The 22,270-nt window shown below is 54.6% G+C and overlaps 1 protein-coding gene across 1 annotated transcript; it reads left to right on the top strand.

Moving 5' to 3' along the window:
• Positions 1–14,851: 14,851 nt before the first annotated feature.
• On the top strand, positions 14,852–21,408 carry DUSP26 (dual specificity phosphatase 26). Its single transcript, XM_068156696.1, is given in 5 exon segments — positions 14,852–15,177; positions 17,232–17,504; positions 19,601–19,679; positions 19,681–19,810; positions 20,623–21,408. Coding segments are annotated over 4 exon segments (588 nt in total). The 5' UTR covers positions 14,852–15,177; positions 17,232–17,325; the 3' UTR covers positions 20,823–21,408.
• The last annotated feature ends 862 nt before the right edge of the window (positions 21,409–22,270 follow it).

Raw genomic sequence — 22,270 nt, 5'->3', positions numbered from 1 at the left:
GACACAGAACATTTCCACCACCCTCTGGAGAGGAAATGGCAGAGTGCTGCTTGGCCCTGATGCCTTTCTGAAGGACATGGAGCTCAGGTGACAGAACTTAGGTGGCTTTGGCATTAGCAACAATCAGCTATTGGACTTCTCAGTGCAGCTCCTGGGTGGTGGGAATGCCCAGGAAGTGAAGAACTCAAAGCCTGGAGCTGCACCAAGCTGATTCAGCCTCAGCCTTGTGTAACCTTGCAGCCTGGCTCTGCTGCATCTGTGTGAAGAGGCTGGGTCTGTGGTGGAAGTGCCCTGTGCTTGGTACTGTCCCATCTGTCAGAGATGAACCTCAGAGACTCCAGCACACTGCCAGGAGCAGCTCTGCCTCTTGGAGCAGCAATCAGGCCATGCTGAGCTCCTCCCAGTCAACAGCATTCTGCTTTGGCAGTGTCCTCCCTGCCCACTTGGCCATTCCTTGCCTGGATCTTCGCATTTCCAGCCACAGAATCACAGAACCAGAGAACATTAGAGGTTGGAAGGGACCTCCAGAGATCATCCAGTCCAATCCTCCTGCCAAAGGAGGGTCACCCAGGGCAGGTCACACAGGAACACATCCAGATGGGGCTTGAAAGTCAAAGAAGGAGGCTCCACAACCTCTCTGGGCAGCCTGCTCCAGAGGTGAAACCTCCTGCGCTCCATCTTGTACCCATTGCCCCTTCTCCTATCACTGAGCACCACCAAACAGATCCTGGCACCTGCACCCTGACACCCACCCCTCAGATATTTATGAGTCCAGCCTCCACAGCACCCTCACACCAAACAAGTTTCTCCTCATCTTCAGGTGGAACCTCCTGGGTTCTAACTTGTCCCTGTTGTTCCTTATCCTGTCACTGGGCACCCCCAAACAGAGCCTGGCACCTGCACCCTGACACCCACCCCTCAGATATTTAGAGACATGGATCAGATCCCTTCTCCAGACTAAACAGCCCCACGTCTCTCAGCCTTTGTTCACCAGCAGAGATCTTCCAGCCCCTTCATCATCCTCACCACCTCTGCTGGACTGTCTCAGCCACAACAGCTCCAAGCCCTGGCTCTAGAGCACAAACCTCTGCCTGCTTCTCCTTCCTTTTCACCCACAGCCCAAGCTGCTCCTGTCAGCCTTCGCTTCCCTGCCTCCTCCCACCCTTTGCAAGTGGCACCTTCCTCCAGGAGGAGCAGGAAGATGTATGGCTGTAATAGATTTCCCCCCGCTGGAGTGTACATTGAATTTAAGGCTTTGCCCTGGACTCGGCTCGGTCGCTCATTAACGCACCTCGAAACCAGCCGCATAAAACAATCCTCCTAAGTGCTGCCATGAAAAATGGTGGCAGAGATCAGAAGTGATCAGAATGCAGAGGGGAGCTGCAGCTCTCAGTGTTTAAGGGAAAAAAAAGAGAGAGAGAGAAATGATTAATGAAATGGAAAAAAAAAAGAAACCCTCCCCAGCATCCTTTCTTCTCTTTGCAAGGGAGGAAGGCAGAGAGCTCGACAAGAGCTACAGCTCCTCGTGTGAGGAGGATAATAGCAGGAATGATATGTCTCCAGGAGATTCCCAAGGCCTTCTGCTCACATAATAAATTGCCCTTGTCACTTGTTGGGAAACTTATGAAGAAAGATAGGCCAAAGCCAGCAGAAGCAGCGAGGGGGTGGGGGGGTGGGGAAGAACAAAAGATTCAAAGCAAAGGAGCTCGGCCCCTGCACGGCTCCGCTCCCGGCACCTGCCCAGCTCCGCTCCCGGCTCCGCTCTCGGACCCTGCCTGGCTCCGTTCCCAGCCCCTGCCCGGCTCCGCTCTCGACCCCTGCCCAGCTCCGCTCTCGACCCCTGCCCAGCTCCGCTCCCGGCCCCTGCCCGGCTCTGCTCCCGGCTCCGCTCTCGGCCCCTGCCTGGCTCCGCTCCCGGCCCCTGTCCGGCTCTGCTCCCGGCTCCGCTCTCGGACCCTGCCCTGCCCTGCCTGGCTCCGCTCTCGGTCCTGCCCGGCTCCGCTCTCGGTCCTGCCCTGCCCTGCCTGGCTCCGCTCTCGGTCCTGCCCTGCCCTGCCCTGCCCTGCCCGGCTCCGCTCCCGGCTCCGCTCTCGGTCCTGCCCTGCCCTGCCCGGCTCCCCTCTCGGCCTCTGCCCGGCTTCGCTCCCGGCTCCACTCTCGGTCCTGCCCTGCCCTGCCCTGCCCGGCTCCCCTCTCGGCCTCTGCCCGGCTTCGCTCCCGGCTCCGCTCTCGGCCCTCGCCTCCCTTTGCTCAGCAAAGTGAGTTGGAAATGAACAGAAAGGGTTGGCTCTCCAGGCTCATGAAATGTCTGTCAGGGTGTGATGGCAAGAAAGCCCAGAAAGGGACTGAGAGATGCAGAGGTGCAGAGCTTAAACCCTGTGTAAGAGAGCAGAGGATGCCACTTGGAATGGAGGCCAGGGCAGGGGCTTCAGGCATAGAATCACAGAACTGTCAGGGCTGGAAGGGACCTCAAGGATCAGCCAGTTCCAACGCCCCTGCCGTGGGCAGGGACACCTCACACCACAGCAGGTTGCTCACAGCCACATCCAGCCTTGCTGCAAACACCTCCAGGCAGGAGGCTTCCACCACCTCCCTGGGCAACCTCTGCCAGTGTCTCACCACCCTCATGGGGAACAACTTCTTCCTCACAGCCAATCTGAATCTCCCCATTTCTAGTTTTGTTCCATTCCCCCCAGTCCTATCCCTCCCTGACACACTCAAAAGTCCCTCCCCAGCTTTCTTGTAGCCCCCTTCAGATACTGGAAGGTCTTCTCTGAGCCTTCTCTTCTCCAGACTAAGCAACCAACTCTTTCCCCCTGTCCATGTGTATCACACAGCTCAGGAATTCCTCCTGCAGACCCAGCAAGGGCTGGCACACAGCCACAGCCAGGCCTCTGAGCACTGCCCTGCTTCTCCTCTCGCCATGCAGGGCCATGCAGCAGTGCCACACAGGCTCAGCTTTGACCCTGAGAGTTTGCAGAAGCTCACTGGTGAGGTGAGGAGGGATTCAAAGCAGGGAGTCAAGCTGGGAAACCTGCTCTAATTTCCTGCTCTGCCTCCAGCTTTGGCCTGACATTGTAAATCAGTGCAAGCCAGAGGGTGGAAGATGGAGAGACCTTGCACTGCTTGGCTGGTACTGCCCAGAGCACACAGGGACCATCTCCCAGAGTGTAATCAACACAGCTTGGGACACCTATTTGTGCATATGCAGGAAGGGCAATTTCACCTGGCAGGGGGCCTGGAGGCTCAGGAGTGAGCCAGCTCCCCTTTGTGAGTCCCCTGGGAAAACCTAGGACCTGGTAAATAATCTTTGTGGTTTTTCCCTTCCTGTGGCACACTCTCTGTGTTTTAATTGCTGGGGCTGGCAGCTTGCTGCTTGCTCTCCTTTCCTGTGGGCATTGCTGTGAACACCTGCTGCAGGTGGTGGCTCCTCCTCTCTTGCTAAAGCTCAGCTGTGAGGATACTGCCATGAGTGCCAGGTGCATGGAGAAGATAAAAGCAGGTCCTGCAGTGCTGGCTGCCCTTTGGCTTTCTGCCATGGCTCTGGGGCTGGCTGTCAAAGGAGGGCTGGGCTGCGGTAGGTGAAAGCAGCCCTTGGCAGAAGAAGAGATGCCCACGGTCAAAGAGCAGCCACTGATGCTGCATTGTTATTCCACTGAGCAAAACACAGAGGAATGGCTTTTGCTTGAGCCCTGCTCCAGGTCTGTGTGGGGAGATAACAGCCTGTTGAGGGCAGGTTATCACTCTCTTGTTGGTGAGAAACAAGCTGAGGGGTTGGAGAAGGAGCTGCACTGTACCTTCCACCTCTGGGCAGCATAAATCAGCCAAGAGCCGCTGCACAGCCATGGTTCCCCTCTCCAGGATGGCCTCACCTGGACACAGTTGTTTAGCTGCTGCCAGAGCCTGTTAGTGCCATGGCTTTAGGCAAGGCAGGATCAGGATGTGGCCTCCTGGGCTCAGCCAAGTCTTTTCAAGCTATATGCCTTCCCCTGTGCAGTGCTGGAATAACAGGCCAGGAGCAGGGTCATTTGTTTGGCCTTTCATCCTTCAGCATGATGGATGAGGATGCTGATAAAGAGCTGCTTTGAGGAGAAAGTCTATTTTTGGCCCTCAGCTCCTCTCACATGTGTGGCTGTATGAATTGTCTTGCTGCTCACCTGCTTCATGAGCAAATTGCTCGAGACTTCTGCATCTGCAGCTGCTGTTCTCAGGGTTAAAGTTGGGGTTTGTGATAAAGGCTGAGGATATTCTGCTGCTTTCCTGTAAATAAAGACCAACTTTCCCCCTGCTTTACAGCCAGCTCCTTCCCGTGGGGCAATGTCTCCAAGGAAGCCCCACAGACACCCCTGGGACTGCAGCAAATCTTGGTGGATTTCACAGCCTGTTATGTGCCCCAATCCCTTGGCACTTCCCAGCTCCAAAGGTTCTCCATTCCTGAGGGACTGCTGCTGTAACTTCCAGGTCAAGGAATCACAGCTGCATATCCCACGGGAGAAAGGCAGAGGGGAAAACATGGAAATATCCTCATCAGCTACAGGAAAGGGGAGAGCGTGAGAGCTGTGGCATGGGAGTGGTGTGCAGGAGGCTTAGCTTCAGGGCTGCTTTTGCCTCAGCTCCCTGCATGGCTCTGCAGCAGCTGCTGTGCAGAAGTGAGGGCTTTCATTTTCTCTCCTCTCTCTAAGCAGATTTTCCAGCCTTTTCTGCCTTGTCTCTGCCCAGGCAGAGCTCAGGATAGATTCAGGTACCTGCATTCTGCCGCTGGATGTCTCCCAGTGCCATGGGACACTGATTTCATTTGGATTTCTAATTTATTTCACAATACTCTGCAATAATTAGAATTATTAAAAGCCAAAAATGTTCTTTGCTGCCTGTTCCTATTAGGCAAAGCAGCTCAGACTCTCAGGTCTTTGGGGAGGGAGGAGAAGGTTTGGGTTGGGTTGTTGTGCTTTTTTTTTTACCACCTCCTACTTTTTTTGTCCTCCATGACCTTTACTTCTTTTGCTGACACTAACAGAGGTGGAGAATTGGTTCCTCTTCCCGTTGCACCAAGCATTCCTGCAGAGGGAAGGTTGCTTTGTCAGAGCTGTGCTACAGGGCACATCAGATGCTATCATCTGCCCTTTCTCAGGCTAAATCATCAACAGCTTTAATCTGTTTTCCTTCCCTCATTATTCCTCTCCTTGGAGCAGGAGGACTTCCCATGTTGACTGTAATATTGCTGCCTGTGCTGGCAGCAGATGGGAAGCCAAGCTGGAGGTACAGGAGATGCTACCAGTAAGAGCCAGCAGCTAAATGGAATGGTTTGGAGTGTAACCCTTCCAGTCAGGGACAGAGATGGTTCTCAGAAATGTTTAATAATGATGACAATAATAATAGTAGAGGGAGAAGAAGAAGGAGAAGAAGGAAGTAGAAAGAAGGTGGAGGAAGAGAGGAGAGAAGGAGAGAAGGAGAGGGAGAGGGAGAGGAGAGGAGAAGAGAAGGAGAGGAGACAAGGAGAGGAGAGGAGAGAAAGAAAAGGAGAGAAGGAGAAGGAGAGAAGGAGAAGGAGAGAAGGAGAAGGGAGAAAAGAACAACAAAACAACAAAAATAATCATCATCATCATCATAACCAAATAGGCCTGAGGCACAGCTCTGTGTTCTGTGTACTGGTAAAATCCTGCTATGAGGACAGGCTGAGGGAGCTGGGGGGTGTTCAGCCTGGTGAAGAGAAGAAACCAGGAGGACCTTAGAGCTGCCTTCCAATAGCTGAATGGATCCTGCAGGAAGGCTGCAGAGAAACTTTTGCTGAGGGTGTCCAGAGACAAGGGGGAATGGTTTGAAGCTGAGGCAGAGCAGGGTTAGACTGGAGCTGAGGAAGAAGTTGTTCAGTAGGAGGGTGGTGAGGCTCTGGCACAGGATGCCCAGGGAGGCTGTGGCTGCCTCCTGCCTGGGGGTGTTGAAGGCCAGGCTGGATGAGGTCTTGAGCAGATGAGTCTAGTTGAGAGGTGTCCCTAGGCATGGTGTAGAGGTTGGAGCAGATGATTGCTGAGCTCCCTTCCAAGCTGAACCATTCTGTGGTTCTATGTGGAGAGGCTTGGATGCCACTGGGATTTTATTAGGTTTTAGTGGAATAAATCAATCAAGTGAGAGCTTTCCTGGGAAGAAGCAGGAAAGAATTCCCATGCTATGAAATCAAGCAGCCAAATATTCAGGAGGAGGATCATTCCTGGCAATCTCATTTGAAGCATCAGTTTGGGATGTAATCCAGCTGAAGCAAACCAGGGACTGCTGGAAAGGCTGAATGTGAGCTTGGGCTGTGCCACTCTCCTGGATCTGTGGACATCTCACTTAATATCCCTGAAGTGTTGACCTGCCAAGGCCTCTACAAGCTTTCCACAGCATCACTGCTGGGAGCACTTGGAGATCCTCCCCTCCCTCCCTTCCCAGCCTGCCGCCGGAGAGCAAACCCTGGGCTCAGAAGGAAAGCGAGGAGATGGTTTTGATTCGCGCATTTGCAGCGGTAGAGCCGAACCAGCGTTAGATCTTTAGGAGCCCTGTAGCCAGGCTGGGATTTTCAAAGCTCTCTGTATTAGCTGTCTCCCCCTTGTCCCACTCCCTCCCCCCCCCACCGAAGCCTCCTCGTTCCCTATTCAAGGAGCCGAGCGGAGCCTTTGTGCTCCCGATGCCCAGCAGTCACCCTGGTGCCTCTCCCTTCCTCAACAAAGAGAAACCTTATCTTCTGATGGACACATCCAGCACATTCTCTGTGACATTTAAATCTCCCTTTGTAGCCAGCTCAGATCTTTTTGGGGCTGTTAAAAGCAGCCCGCAGAGCCGGGTGATTTCATTACTGCAAATGTTATTACACTGAAAGCCTGTTTAAGACATAATGTCACTGAAGGGAAAATAGGATCCAGCAGCCACTGTGGCCCGATGGAGGGTGCTGGGATTCATCACAGCCTGAAAGAAACCTCTCCAACATCAGACCTGCTAATGGAACAGCTTTTTATTTTTGCCCCCCACCCCCGCCTTTCTTCCCACCCCCCTCCCACCCCCCCACCCCCCCCCTCGTTCATCAAATCAAACCAACCACTTCCTCAAAGCCTCAAGGCTAGGAATTAGAAGAGAAGATTGAAAGGAATTAAGAGAGCCAACCCTCGTTGACTTTCTAGTTGGAGCTCCTGAGCTGTTCTGGCTGCTTTAGAAATCAGAGCTGGGCTGCTGCTGGCAGTCTTAGCGCCACAGGCACAGGGAATGGAAATGCTTTGTGTTAACAGCAGCCTCACACCGAGGTGCTGCTGATGCCTGGATGGGCTCAGAACGAGGAGGTCCTGCTCCAAGAACAACTCAAGAAGAGAAATAATCACAGACTTGCTCCAAGAACAACTCAAGAAGAGAAACAATCACAGACAGGTCCCAGCCTGCCTGCAATCAGTGTGAATTTCCCAGGGACTTGGCTGCAGTGTCCATCCTGGTGCAGAGAGAATTCCTTTCTCCTCCCAGGAAGACTTCCCTAAGGATTTGGGGGTTTCAGGAGTAAAATGGGAGCTTCTAGAGAGGCAGGGGTGTGATGCAGTGAGGAGCACGCAGCTCTGGGAGGTTTACACAGGTGGGTTTGAGCTGTGCAGAGGTGGTGGTGAGCTACAGAGCAGAGCCAGCCAAAAGGACCTGCACCATGCAGGAGATTTAGGCTGGAGGTTAGGAGAAAGTTCTTCACCATGAGGGTGGTTGAGTGCTGGAACAGGTTGCCCAGGGAGAGGGTTGGGGTCCCATCCCTGGAGATATTCAAGGCAAGGCTCAACAGGGCTCTGGGCAACCTGACCTAGTGGAGGATGTCCCTGCTGACTGCAGAGGGGTTGGACTGGATGAGCTTTGGAGGTCCCTTCCAACCGAAGTGATTCCATGACCTATGTCTCCCAGGCCTTTGAGATGCAAGCGTTGGTGATTAGCTCTGTTTTGACCTTCAGCTCAGCCTTTCCAAAGCCTGAGCAGCTCAGGCTCCTCGCTAATGGGGGAGGGGGCATCAGGAACGCTTTGGCTGTGCTCCCTTCCAGGGTGGGGAGGGGCTGTGGGCAGCTCTCTTCCGTTTGACATCTTTCCAAGCGTTGAAACACGACGACTATCAAGTCAACAGCAAACCTCTCACCAGCTTCGAGAAGGTTTGGACTGTGCCCCAGCCTCCTCTGCTAACAAGATGTGACAAGCTGAAGTGAACAGCTAGACAGAAAGCATCAGGATTTCACAGCCCAGTTTGCAGCAACTTGTTGGGGGGGAGGGTTTCAGCTTCTTTATTTCCCGCCCCCCCCCCCCCTTCTTTTTTTCCTGCTTTCTTTTTCCTTTCATTTTTTCTTTCCTTTTTTCCTTTTCCTTTCCTTCCTTCTTTGTTTTTTCTTTCTTTTTCCTTTCCTTTTTCCTTTCCATTTTCTTTTTCTCTTTCCTTTTTTCTTTCCTTTTTTCTTTCCTTTTTTCTTTCATTTTTTCCTTCTTTTTTCTTTCCTTCTTTCCTTTTTTCTTCTTTCTTTCCATTTTCTTTTCTTTTCTTTTTTCTTTTCTTTTTCTCTTTGTTCTTTTTTCCTTTTTTTTCTTTGTGCTTTTCCCCTTCTTTTCCCCTTCTTTTCCCCTTCTTTTTCCCTTTCTTTTCCCCTTTCTTTTTCCTTTTCTTTTTCCCCTTCTTTTCTCCCTTTCTGTCTTTCCCTTTTCTTTCCATTTTCTTTCTTTTTCCTTTCTTTTTCCTTTCCTTTTTCCTTTCCATTTTCTTTTTTCTTTCTTTTTCTTTCATTTTTTCTTTCCTTCTTTCTTTTTTCTTTCCTTCTTTCTTTTTTCTTTCCTTCTTTCTTTTTTCTTTCCTTCTTTCTTTTTTCTTTCCTTCTTTCCTTTTTTCTTTCCTTTTTCTTTCAATTTCCTTTCTTTTTTTCTTTTTTTTCTCTTTTTTTCTCTTTGTTCCTTTTTCCTTCTTTTTTTTTGTTCTTTTCCCCTTCTTTTTCCCCTTTCCTCCCTTTCTGTCTTTCCTTTCTCTTTCCATTTTTTCTTTTTTCTTTTCTCTGTTCCTTTTTCCTTCTTTTTTCTTCATTCTTTCCCCCTTCTTTTCCCCCTTCTTTTCCCCCTTCTTTCCCCCTTCTTTCCCCCTTCTTTCCCCCTTCTTTCCCCCTTCTTTCCCCCTTCTTTCCCCCCTTCTTTCCCCCCTTCTTTTCCCCCTTCTTTTCCCCCTTCTTTTCCCCCTTCTTTCCCCCCTTCTTTTTCCCTTTCTTTCCCCCTTCTTTTTCCCTTTATTTTTCCCTTTATTTTTCCCTTTATTTTTCCCTTCTTTTCCCCCTTCTTTTCCCCCTTCTTTTTCCCTTTCTTTTTCCCTTTCTTTTCTCCCTTTCTGCCTTTCCTTTTTCTTTCTTTCTTCCTTTTTTCTTTCCTTTTTTTTCCTTACCTCTGATTTTGTAGTTTGAGTTTTGTTTGTTTGTTTGTTTGCGGGGTTTTTTTTCCTCCCCTCCTCACACTGCAGCAACTCAAATCCATCCCAGGCTGCTCCTGACATTGCCAAGGCAGTGGATGACAGGCAAAAATGCATCCCTGATCAACCCAAAGTCTCCCTGCTAAGTGATCATAAATGCTGCAAGCTTGCAACAAAGCCAGCAGCTGTCTCTCTCCCTCTGGACAAGCCTCACAAATTGAGGCTCTGCTGCTTTCACAGCTGTTGGACAATGACTCTGGTGCCTGTTGTTTCCTCCTTCTCCTTTTCTTAGTCTTTTTTTTTTCCTCTCTTGCCTTCCCCCCCCCCCCCCCCTTTCTTCTTATGGAAAATATCTCAGAGCTCAAGTGGCCTCCTCCAGCAGTGAATCAATACAGCCAAGTGATGAGGCTTTAACTTTCTGCCTGACACTCCTGCAATGGGCACAGAGGGGTTGTGTTGCTTGCACATCATCTCTGCAAGGGTTTATTACCTTCGACCACAGCCCTTACAGGGAAGCAGGAAGGTGTTTGGGGGCTGGGAAAAGATTCAACAGCACAAAACTTCTGTCCCAGGGGTGAGGAGGGTGTGCTGGACTGGGACTCTTAACTCATGGTAGGCTTAGTTTTACCTCATAGGAGCATTAAGGTTGGAAAAGACCTCGAGGATCATCCAGTCCAACCAGCAATCCAACCCCACCATGGCCACCAAACCATGGCCCCAAGTGCCATGGCCACAGGTTTCTTGAGCACCTCCAGCGGTGGGGACTCCACCACCTCCCTGGGCAGCCTCTTCCAATCCCTGACCACTCTGGCAGCAAAGAAATTGTTCCTCATCTGCAGTGAGGTCAACAGTTGGGTTCAATGATCTTAGAAATCTTTTCCAGCCAAAACAAGTCTGTGATTCTATGATTCCAAACCTCCCCTGGTGCAACTTGAGGCCATTTCCTCTCATCCTATCAGTAGTTATTTAGGAGACGAGACTGACCCCCACCTCACTCCAGCCTCCTCTCAGGGAGCTGTGGAGAGCCAGAAGGTCTCCCATCAGCCTCCCTTTCTCTTATGCCCCAGCTCTCTGTGCCCTCTGCACCCCCTCCATCTGCCACCTTCCTCTGCAGAGGGTCTCTCAAGCTGGCTGCAGTGTGTAGCTTCTCTTTGTGATTTGAGTGTGCTAAAACCTGGCTTCCTCTGCCTCCTAGGTGGCTTTTGGACATGCAGCATTTAGTGTGTGAAGTGACTGATCTCTGCTCTCTAAGACAGAGCCGTGAAGGCCAGGCTGGATTTGCATGCACGAGAAACCCAAAGGCAGGGAGCAGCAGCTCTGAAACTCCCTCACCCCTGCCCTTTTATTTCCTCGCGTGGACTTGGCCGCCTGGCAGCGCTGACGGCGGTGATTTATGTATAACCAGAGCAGCCTCCAGTGGTTGGATCCAGGAACTTCCTTCCGAGCAGCCCTTTTTTAGCTTCGCTCCCTCCTCGTGGGTTTTGCAACCCCCCAAGCCTGATCCTCCCCGCTCCGAGCTCAGCCGAGGAGAAGGGAGGGGAGAGCCGGGAGCAGCGGGTGTCCTGCTGCCGCTGCTGGGAGCTGATTTGGTCCCTAATTGAGCTGAAAACAGCTGCTCCGTCCCTGCTGCCGCAGGCCTGCTGTGCACAGCAGTTTCTGACAATAGCTGAGATACAGGGAATCAGAGACACGGGGAGATCAGAGCTGCCCCTGCCAGCATCCCACCCCTGCGGCAACAGCAGCCGCCCACCCCTGCCAGCCAGGGCAGGCAGGAACACTGCCAGCGCCGTCCTCCTACTGCCCACCCCTCCCTGCAGTGGTGCCGGGGGGAGAAGCCAGACCCTGCTTCCCTGTGCCTCCAGAGCCCTGCTCCCATCCAATCTTTCCCTGCCAAGGACCAGGTGATCCTTCTCAGCTGCTGGCCTCAGGCATCGTGGTCATGGAGCCTCTGGAGACTTCCAAGTGGTCATGGAGCCTCCTCTGGAGATTCAAGTGGTCATGGAGTCTCCTCCTCTGGAGATTCAAGTGGTCATGGAGCCTCCTTCTCTGGAGATTCAAGTGGTCATGGAGTCTCCTCCTCTGGAGATTCAAGTGGTCATGGAGTCTCCTTCTCTGGAGATTCAAGTGGTCATGGAGTCTCCTTCTCTGGAGATTCAAGTGGTCATGGAGTCTCCTCCTCTGGAGATTCAAGTGGTCATGGAGTCTCCTCCTCTGGAGATTCAAGTGGTCATGGAGTCTCCTTCTCTGGAGATTCAAGTGGTCATGGAGTCTCCTCCTCTGGAGATTCAAGTGGTCATGGAGTCTCCTTCTCTGGAGATTCAAGTGGTCATGGAGTCTCCTTCTCTGGAGATTCAAGTGGTCATGGAGCCTCCTTCTCTGGAGATTCAAGTGGTCATGGAGTCTCCTGCTCTGGGGATTCAAGTGGTCATGGAGTCTCCTGCTCTGGGGATTCAAGTGGTCATGGAGTCTCCTGCTCTGGAGACTTTCAAGCCCCATCTGGATGCATTCCTGTGTGACCTGCCCTAGGTGGCCCTGCTTTGGCAGCAGGGTTGGGCTGGATGATCTCCAGAGGTCCCTTCCAACCCCTCCCATTCTATGACTGTGTCCTGTCCCACAGCTGGATGCTTAGAGAGAGTCACTGCCAGGAGGAGAGAGTGTTTGGGGGTTGGTCCTCTTAACTTTCTCCCTGGGTCTTGATCAGTTCTCAGAGTGAGTTTTGCTTCTCAGGGCCCTTCAGGGCCAAATAGGTGAGAGACAGGGCTCTGAAGTGGGAGGTGATGAGAAGGAAGTAGGGAAACTGAGCAAGGTGTATGTGAAAATCATAGAATCAATAAGGTTGGAAAAGACCTCAAGGATCATCAAGTCCAACCTGTCACCCAAGACCTCATGGCTACGAGACCATGGCACCAAGTGCCACCTCCAATGCCCTCTTGAACACCTTCCAATCCCCCCTTGAATACCTACAGTCACAACAAAGTCACAACAAAGTCACAACAAAGCCCAAATGGTGTTGGTGCTCTGAGAGGCCTCTTGTCCTCATGGACTGGGGCTCCAGGAGCAGCCTACTGAGCTGCCAGGGAGCCAGGAGCAGCTCAGTCTCTGCTCCAGGCCTGATGCTTATGGAAAAGGAGGAGAGGAGGTGAGGCAAAGAGCTCTGGTTTGTGTCAGAGAAACTTCCCTTCATAGAAGGATAGCTTGCTGCCCCTTCTCCTTGCTGCAGCTGCCCAGGCATTTCAAAGCAGCAGAGAATTCATTACCTAAGAAACAGCCAGTGGCTTTGCTGGGGACTTCTGGCTGCTTTACAAAGCAATTCCAGTGTTATTATTGGAATCAAAACAACCACTAATCCTCTGCTTAAATGACCAGCAAGCTCCCTGCAGGCAAGGCTCTGCCAAAACATCCATCCACCTGATTTTCTCTCCTGTAGGCTTGTGGTTTGCTGGGGTTTTGTTGGATGCTTTGGGTCTTTTTGACTCTCCCCCCCCTCAAATCCAGGTGGAACCTTTTGTGATGGGGGTTGTAGGCACTTCTCTTTAAAAGAACATTTTAGGGACCACTGGGAATCTAATTCCTTGGTGCAGGGGGAGGGAGAGGGCCTCTGCTTGTCCCTGTTAAAGGTGTCTTGCAGAGCTGTGAAAGTGCAGATTGCCTTTTAGGACACTCAAGCCCTGGGTGGTTTGGGGGTTTTGGAGGAGTGCTGCCAGGCAGAAGTGAAAAGCTTGACCCTTCTGCAGGTGAGTGGAATCAAAGCCCTTAGCCAGGGGGCAGGACAGGCTTGTCCCAAGCTGGCAGCATCACACAGCAATGAAATTCTGTTAGCTCAGTGGGGACAGCAAAGCCAGCCCTCAGCCAGGACCTCCTGGGGTCTGCTCCTCACTAGCTGCCCCTGGGAGCCTGGGCATGGAGGAAGGGCCAGAATCAGGCTTCTGGGTGCTGCTTCTCCTGTGCTGCACTGCAGCTAAAGGGTGAGACCAGCAACTGCTCCTTGCTGCCTGTTGCCTGGGAGCAGTGGCAGCTGGCAGCAGTGGCAGCTGGCAGCAGGGCAGCATTTCTGGAGGGCAGGAGCTTTTGGAGGCCATGCCAGGGGAGAAGGAGGAGGCTGCTCCTGGCCAGCCTGCAGGGCTGTACCTACCAGCTGTGGCTCTCTGTGCCTAGAGCTGGTGGCAGTGTAGCTACCTGACCTGTCACAGCCCTGGCATGGCTGATGGACATGGGGCCAGTCAGGGTGGGCACAGCCACCCTGGGGGTGTTCACACAGCAGAGCTGCTTGGTAAGGAGCATTTGGGATGAATGGAGCTGGAGCCTCTGCTCCCTGAGGATCAGGTAAGTGTAGCTGGCAGGAGAGCTTATGGGGACAGCCTGGGGGTGTTCAGGGCCAGGCTGGATGAGGCCTTGGGCAGCTGAGTCTAGTTGAGAGGAGTCCCTGGCAGCTCTCAGGCTGGGGCAGATGAGCTCTGAGGTCTCTCCCAGCCTGAGGGTTCTGTGATTCTTTAGAAAATGTCAGAGCAAAAAGCCTTCAACCTTTGGGGTTCCTCCCTTTGATTCCTCCCCAAAGGGTAAACACAAAGGAAAATTACCCAGGGAAGCCTTCCCTGACTTGGACATGGATTTGTAAACAGTTTGGCATCTCACCACAGACACCCCCAGGCTTATGTTCTTAGCAAGTGATCCAAATGTCCCCAAGCCCTGGCTAAGCCACAGCAATCACTGGGAGGGGATTCTGCCCCTCTGCTCCACTCTGCTGAGACCACAGCTGGAGCTCTGGGGCCAGTTCTGGAGCCTCTGTGCCAGGAAGGATCTGGAGGTGCTGGAAGGTGTCCAGAGCAGGGCCAGGAGGATGAGCAGAGGGCTGGAGCTGCTCTGCTGTGAGGACAGCCTGAGGGAGTTGGGGTTGTGCAGGCTGGAGAGGAGAAGGCTCTGAAGAGACCTTCTTGTAGCCTTCCAGTGTCTGAAGGGGGCTACAAGAAAGCTGGGGAGGGACTTTTGAGGGTGTCAGGAAGTGATAGGACTGGGGGGAATGGAACAAAAATTGAAAAGGGGAGATTGAGATTGGATGTGAGGAAGAAGTTGTTCCCCAGGAGGGTGGTGAGAGCCTGGCACAGGTTGCCCAGGGAGGTGGTGGAAGCCTCATGCCTGGAGGTGTTTGCAGCCAGGCTGGATGTGGCTGTGAGCAACCTGCTGTGGTGTGAGGTGTCCCTGCCCATGGCAGGGGGTTGGAACTGGCTGCTCCTTGAGGTCCCTTCCAGCCCTGACACTTCTCTGATTCTATGATCCTAGAAGGTGAGCAAGGACAAGGTCAGCTGCAAGACAAAGCAGGTGAAGGAGGAGCAGCCTTCGGAGACAGCTGCAGATTTCTGAGCGGGGTAACCTGGCAGCAGCAGCAGCACTTTCTCAGCTGTTCCATCCCCCCCTCTGCTCTGCACGCCTGTGGCTTCGGGTTTGCTGGAGGAGGGGTGAGAGCCAAGCCGGCAGGAGAATCCTGAGCCGTTCGCTGCCTGCGCAGCCATGGGCGAGCGCTGGGCTGCGCGGCTGTGCCTGCCTCGCCTGCCAGCCCCGCGGCCGTGCCCAGCTCCCTCCTGCCTGCCTCAGCCAGCCATGCACAGCAGGATATAAACAAAGCTGCCTCTGGACATGTCATGGCTTAAAATAGATGTTCCTACATCAGCCCTTCTCCAGCGGCGGCGGCGGCGAGACATGGCCGACTGGATCTGACTCCTGCACTCCCTCCGAGCTGAGGAATCCCGGCCCTCACCAAGGTAGTGTTAAGGGGGTGGGCGTCTCCTCCTCCTCCTCCTCCTGCGTGTCTGTCTGTCTGTCTCGGCGGGGCTGAGCAGCCTGCGCTTCTCCGGCGATGCCTCTTCAGAGCTTGCTCCGCGCCGTGCATCCAGGCAGGCTCAGCCTGTGCCTCCCCTCCCTCCCTCCCTGCCAGCATGGCACCACTGCCACAGGGGCTCTGGAGGCAGCCATCAGCCTGCTCATGGCAGCAGGGCCGAGCCCCTTCCCCCTTTCCTGATGAAAGGGGGGGGTGCAGCCGACGCCTGTGAGGGTTTGGGGTGCCAGGAGTGCTCTGGGGTCTGCTCTGAGCTCTTGGATGTGGAGCAGTTCCTCTTCCCCTGCAGCCGTTTGTGGTGGTGGTGTGCTGGGGGGGGGGGGGATGCTGGAAGTCAGCTTTGGCCCTGAGGTCTCCAGAGCTCCATCCCAGGACAGCTCTGGGTCACCCTTTTTGCAGGCAGCTGTGGCTGTGAGGCTCTGCTGTTTTGCCTGGTTACAGCCTGATGATTCAGTTGTTTGGTTTTTTCCCCAGACCCTTCTGCTTGTTTGTTTCTTACTGCTGCCCCGGGGCTGGTGGCATGTGGCTGTGCTGCAGCCAAGGTCACCCAAGGTTTAAGGGCCCTGTGCCATGCTGGATGCCTTCTCCAGGGGGGCTTTGCCAAGTCTGAATTCCCAGCGTGAAGGAGTCCAACATTCATCAGGGCAGGGGAGAGCTGTGAGGGTGAGACCTGGCCCACAGCCAGTGTGGTGTGCTCGGTGCCAGCACCCCAGGATGCCAGGCAGGGCCTGAACTGCCACCTTGGAGCAGGCAGTGGGGAGGGAGATGTCCACAAGTCTCTCTCTGCCCCCTCTGAGCTCCCCTGTGCCCTTGCAATGTTTTCCTGCTCTGCACACTGCCGAGAAATGGCTGGAGGCTTCTTGCTCCTGCACCATCGGTGCTGGCTGGTGCCTTAAGCAAGATGTCAGTGCAGACAGACATGGTCCAGGACAGACAGATATGCTCTGATTCAGGACAGACAGACACGCTCTGAGCCAGCCTGGCCAGCCCAAGGTCGCTGATTTTCCTCCCCAGAGTCCCAGAGACTCAGGCCAGTGCTGGGGGGTAGGGAAGGCTCCAGTGGGATGCTCTTTGGACACCTTCCAGGGCAGCAGCAGTGATGGTGGGCAGAGAATTGTGTGCTCCTGCCTGGGGGGTTCTGTCAGTGGGGCAGCAGCAAAGGAGCAAAACCAAAAAGGCAGCTTTGGATGGGGAACTGCTCCCCATGGGTAAGGCTGTCCAGGGAGGAGGCTTGCAGGTGTGTGACAAACATCAGCATGATCTAAAGGCTTGTGAGCAGAGCTTCTTCCCAGAGAAGCCACTCTGCAAAATGAGCTTCTGCTCCCCTGAGGTTAACTCTTCCACTCCAGAGCAGTCCTAGATGTTCAAACACAGCAGCAGAACTGCTGCACTTGGAGAGGTTAATCCTTCCTCTCCCTCTCCACAGGCTTTTGTGCCTGGTCTGTAGGAGTCTGGGTCCTGGCCAGGCTCTGTGTGGTGCCATATGGAATCCTCCACCTGTCTGGGGGTTTCTCCTCCCCAGCCCTGGTGCCTTGCCCAGACCTGGCTGCCTCTCATTGCTTCCGATCGCAGGTTGGCAGCATCAGTCTCGAGCTGGCATTGTCCTGCTGGCAGGCAAAGCCCCAGAGCCAGCTCAGAAGGAAGGTGGTCCTGTGTAGAACATCTCTGCCAATGTGGCCTCAACCCAAAGCTGTGAGGCTGGAACAAAACCTCAGCCTGTGGAGACTCAGCAATCTGGCTGCCTCTCTGCCTGCCTCTCACCAGCCCTGGCATCACAAACATCTCCCCAGCAGGACTGATTCTTGGAAGGGGCTGTAGGTAGTACTCTGCTTCACACTGGGAACCCCTGGGTAGCTGACTTGACACAGCCCTTTGACCAGGCAGGTGAGAAGTGGCTGTTCTGGGCCAGGATTGCTACCACAGGGAGGGAGCCAGAGGTCTCCACTTCTTCTGATGCCATCTTCCCTGCTTCCATGACAGGACCGTGGGTGGCAGAAGCAGCAGAAGCGACCTGCAGGCCCCTCTCCGGCCCTCAGGAGCCCACAGGTATGCCTTGTGGGTCTGGACAGCTCCAATGGCTTTCCTGTCCAGGTTCTCCAGGAACAGCACCAGGTCGCCCAGCCGGGGCCCACGGGAGGAGCGCCACAGCCACCCCATCCTCAGCATCTTCGAGCTGGAGAGGCTGCTCTACACTGGGAAGACAGCCTGCAACCATGCTGATGAAGTCTGGCCAGGGCTCTACCTGGGTGACCAGTATGTATCATGAGAGGACAAGAACCAGCAGGGGATTTGGGGCTGGTTTGTTCGACAGACTGAGAGAGGGGAGCTTGGGAAATCAGAGAAGTGTCAGGGTTGGAAGGGACCTCGAGGCTCAGCCAGTTCCAACCCCCTGCCATGGGCAGGGACACCTCACACCACAGCAGGGTGCTCACAGCCACATCCAGCCTGGCTGCAAACACCTCCAGGCAGGAGGCTTCCACCACCTCCCTGGGCAACCTGTGCCAGGCTCTCACCACCCTCCTGGGGAACAACTTCTTCCTCACAGCCAATCTGAATCTCCCCATTCCTAGTTTTGCTCCACACCCCCCCCCAGTCCTATCCCTCCCTGACACCCTCAAAAGTCCCTCCCCAGCTTTCTTGTAGCCCCCTTCAGATCCTGGAAGGCTACAATAAGGTTTCCTTGGAGCCTTCTCTTCTCCAGACTGAACAGCCCCAACTCCTTCAGTCTGTCCTCATAGGAGTGGTGCTCAGCCCTCTGCCCATCCTCATGGCCCTTCTCTGGCCCTTCTCTTTGGTGCTCAAGGCATTTAGTGACCTGGTGCAGTGGCAGATGTCCCTGCCCATGGCAGGGGGTTGAAACTGGATGATCTTTAAGGTCCCTTCCAACCCAAACCATTTGATGAATCTATGGATGGGAAGGAGAAGAAAAAAATGTCTTTGCTGCCAGAGTGGTCAGGGACTGGCACAGGCTGCCCAGGGGGGTGGTGGAGTCCCCAGCCCTGGAGGTGTTCAAGAAGCCTGTGGCCATGGCACCTGGGGCCAGGGTTTGGTGGCCATGGTGGGGTTGGGTTGCTGGTTGGACTGGATGATCCTCGAGGTCTTTTCCAACCTTAATGATTCGATGATGGGTGTGGTCCACTGGGACAAAGGAAGGACATAAGCATGTCCTCACTCATGTTTATGAATACACAAAGGGTGAGTGCCCAGAGGCTGGAGCCAGGCTCTGCTGGGGGATGCCCAATGCCAGCACAAGGGGCAGTGGTGGAAGCTGAGGCAGTTCCATGGAGAGGAGGAAGAATTATTTCCCTGTGAGGGTGACAGAGCCCTGGAGCAGGCTGCCCAGGGGGGTTGTGGAGTCTCCCTCTCTGGAGATATTCAAGACCTGCCTGGGTGAGTTCTGTGTGATCTGCTCTGGGTGACCCTGCTCTGGCTGGGGGGTTGGACTGGGTCCCTTCCAGCCCCTAACACTCTGTGATTCTGTGGTAAGCATGGCTGTGCAGAGAGCTGAGAGCACTGCTGTGGAGGGCTAGGTGGAGGTGGATTGTCCAGGGGATCAGATTGATGCCTACCAGACTCTTGGCATCGCTCCTCCACATCCAGCTTCCTCAGGTGTAAAGGTCACAGCATACAGAATGCAGAACTAACCAGCCTGGAAAAGAGCTTCAAGATCATCAAGTCAAGGCCTAGAGCACAGCCCTGTGAGGAGAGGCTGAGGGAGCTGGGGGTGCTCAGCCTGGAGAAGAGGAGGCTCAGGGGAGACCTCATTGCTCTCTGCAACTACCTGAAGGGAGGCTGTAGCCAGGTGGGGGGTTGGTCTCTTCCAGGCACCCAGAACAAGAGGACACAGTCTCAAGCTGTGCCAGGGGAGGTTTAGGCTGGAGGTGAGGAGAAAGTTCTTCACAGAGGCAGTTGTCAGCCATTGGAATGTGCTGCCCAGGGAGGTGGTGGAGTCCCCATCCCTGGAGGTGTTCCAGAGCGGACTGGATGTGGCACTTGGTGACATGGTTTAGTAGCCATGAGGTGTTGGGTGACAGGTTGGACTTGATGATCCTCGAGGTCTTTTCCAACCTTACAGATTCTATGACCCCACACCATCTAATCAACTAATCCATGGCACCAAGGGCCTCATCCAGGCTCTTTTTAAACCCCTCCAGGGATGGTGACTCCACCACCTCCCTGGGCAGCACATCCCAGCAGCCAAGCTCTCTTTCTGGGAAGAATTTCTTCCTCACACCCAGCCTGAACCTCCCCTGCTTGTCCAGGACAAGCCTCAGCAGTGTCCTGGGAAACCTCTCACTCAAGTGACCTGAAGGCAGCTGTCTCTCTGCTCTGCTTCTGGCTCCCCACAGGGATATAGCAGCCAACCGGCGCGAGCTGGCCCAGCTGCGCATCACCCACGTCCTCAACGCCTCCCACAGCCGGTGGAGGGGGGGGTGCCGAGTACTACGAGGGCACAGGCATCCACTACCTGGGCATCGAGGCCCACGACTCCCCCTCCTTCGACATGAGCCCCTACTTCTACCCCGCAGCTGACTTCATCCACCAGGCGCTGAACGAAGGTCGGTGGGAGGGGCTGCCGGGAGGGAAGCGCAGGGGAGGGGGTGGGAAGGATCCGTCCCGGCTAGGTGGGAAGTCAGGCTGACATCCTTACATCCTACCCTAGGATACACAGCGCTGCCAGACTGGGGTGGTGAGTTCTGCACTGGAATCACCTTGTCCAGAGAGGGAACGGGCTAGAGGGGAGCACTGGTGCCCCAGGGCACAGCCCCACCACACAAAGCTCCACCTCAGCACCAGGAGAAGCTCACACCTTGGTGTGAGGCTGCCGGAGCCCTGGAGCTGGCTGCCCAGAGAGGTTGTGCAGTCTCTTTCTCTGGAGACTTTCGAGACCCGTCTGGATGCCTTCCTGAGTGGCCTGCCCTGGGTGATCCTGCTCTGGCAGAGAAGTTGGACTGGAGCTCTAGAGGTCCTTTCCAACCCCAACTACCATTCTGTGATTCTGTTCTGGCTGGTTTGGGAGACCAGCAGAGAGCTGGGAGCTGCCCCATCCCTGGAACCATGTCAGGTCAGGTTGTTTGGGGCTCTGAGCTCCAGTTGCAGACGTCCCTGCTGACTGCAGGGGGGTTGGACTAAGACAACCTTTAAAGGTTCCTTCCAACCCAAACCAGCCTGTTACCACAACACCCTGACACCCTCTGGCCAAGAAGGGCACCTTAGTGCCCCACAGCTGGGACCCCACAGCCAAGCCAGAGGCTGCACACCTGAGCCACAGCTCCAGGAGGCACCAGGGCACAGCTGGGCCCTCAGGGATTGTTCTGAGCTGGGCTATTTGCTCTGTCCTGACACAGCCCCTGTGTTTCCCACCCCCCAGGAAGGATCCTTGTGCACTGTGCTGTGGGGGTGAGCAGGTCAGCCACCTTGGTCCTCGCCTACCTCATGATCCGCCACCACATGCCCCTTGTAGAAGCCATAAAGACAGTCAAGGACCACCGTGGTATCATCCCCAACCGGGGCTTCCTGCGCCAGCTGGTGGCCCTGGACAATGCCCTGAGGCTGAAGAGGAGCTCCTGAAGAAGGAGGAGGAGGAAGGAGGGAGGGGGGGTGTGGGGGGAGCGTTGTGTGTGTGTGCTGCTCACCTCACCTCCATGCCCACATGCAGGAAGCAGACCGTGGCAGCTGATGGGCTAATGAGCAGCTGGCCCCTGGGCCTGCCCCTCAGCTAAGGGAGTCCCCAGACCCAGAGCTCTTCCCAGTGGTGAAGCATAGACCCTCAACCTGCAATCTTACCACCTAGGTAGGCCTGACATGTAGCCTCCTTCCCAGCCTGCTCGCTCCAAGATGCCTCCAGGGGGACTCAGCCCCACGTTTCAGGTTACTCTGGATCCCTGCTGGCTCCAGGAAGCCTCCCAAGCTGCTTCTCCCACGCGGCAGATGCATTTGCCAAGCCAGTCCTGGCCCTCCCTCGCAGGAGTCTGAAGCTCTGTGTGTTCCTTGTCTTGTTCCCCCCACGTGTTCTTAGTCTGTGAGTCGGGTCTGGTGCCTGGGCTCAGGCAAACAGCCCTTTTGTCGTGGTGTTTGATGTCCTCCATGCCTGGTGTTCCCTGATAAAATAAAGACAAAAAGTTCACACACACACACACCCCCGCTGTGTGCTGCAGGACAGACCTGATGTGGTCATTCATGTCTGGGCTAAACGTGGGGAGAGACTTCTTTGGTGTGCAGGAGCTGGAGGCCTGGAGCAGGCTGCCCAGTGAGGTTGTGGAGTCTCCTGCTCTGCAGAGCTTCCAACCCCACCTGGACATCGTGATCCTGAGCAGGCTGCTGTGAGTGTCCTGCTTTAGCATGGACCAGATGGTCTCCAGAGGAATGGAATGGAATGGAATGGAATGGAATGGAATGGAATGGAATGGAATGGAATAGAGAGGAGAGGAGAGGAGAGGAGAGGAGAGGAGAGGAGAGGAGAGGAGAGGAGAGGAGAGGAGAGGAGAGGAGAGGAGAGGAGAGGAGAGGAGAGGAGAGGAGAGGAGAGGAGAGGAGAGGAGAGGAGAGGAGAGGAGAGGAGAGGAGGAGGAGAGGAGAGGAGAGGAGAGGAGAGGAGAGGAGAGGAGAGGAGAGGAGAGGAGAGGAGAGGAGAGGAGAGGAGAGGAGAGGAGAGGAGAGGAGAGGAGAGGAGAGGGAGGGAGAGGAGAGGAGAGGAGAGGAGAGGAGAGGAGAGGAGAGGAGAGGAGAGGAGAGGAGAGGAGAGGAGAGGAGAGGAGAGGAGAGGAGAGGAGAGGAGAGGAGAGGAGAGGAGAGGAGAGGAGAGGAGAGGAGAGGAGAGGAGAGGAGAGGAGAGGAGAGGAGAGGAGAGGAGAGGAGAGGAGAGGAGAGGAGAGGAGAGGAGAGGAGAGGAGAGGAGAGGAGAGGAGAGGAGAGGAGAGGAGAGGAGAGGAGAGGAGAGGAGAGGAGAGGAGAGGAGAAAAATAGACCAGACCAGGTTGGAAGAGACCTTCAAGATCATCACGTCCAACCTATCAACC

This window comes from Melanerpes formicivorus, unplaced genomic scaffold (assembly GCF_026170545.1).
Source record: "Melanerpes formicivorus ecotype bairdi unplaced genomic scaffold, bMelFor1.0.p_v2 SCAF_34, whole genome shotgun sequence".
NCBI classification, from domain to species: domain Eukaryota; kingdom Metazoa; phylum Chordata; class Aves; order Piciformes; family Picidae; genus Melanerpes; species Melanerpes formicivorus.
This window is presented reverse-complemented; position numbering and strand designations above follow the sequence as displayed.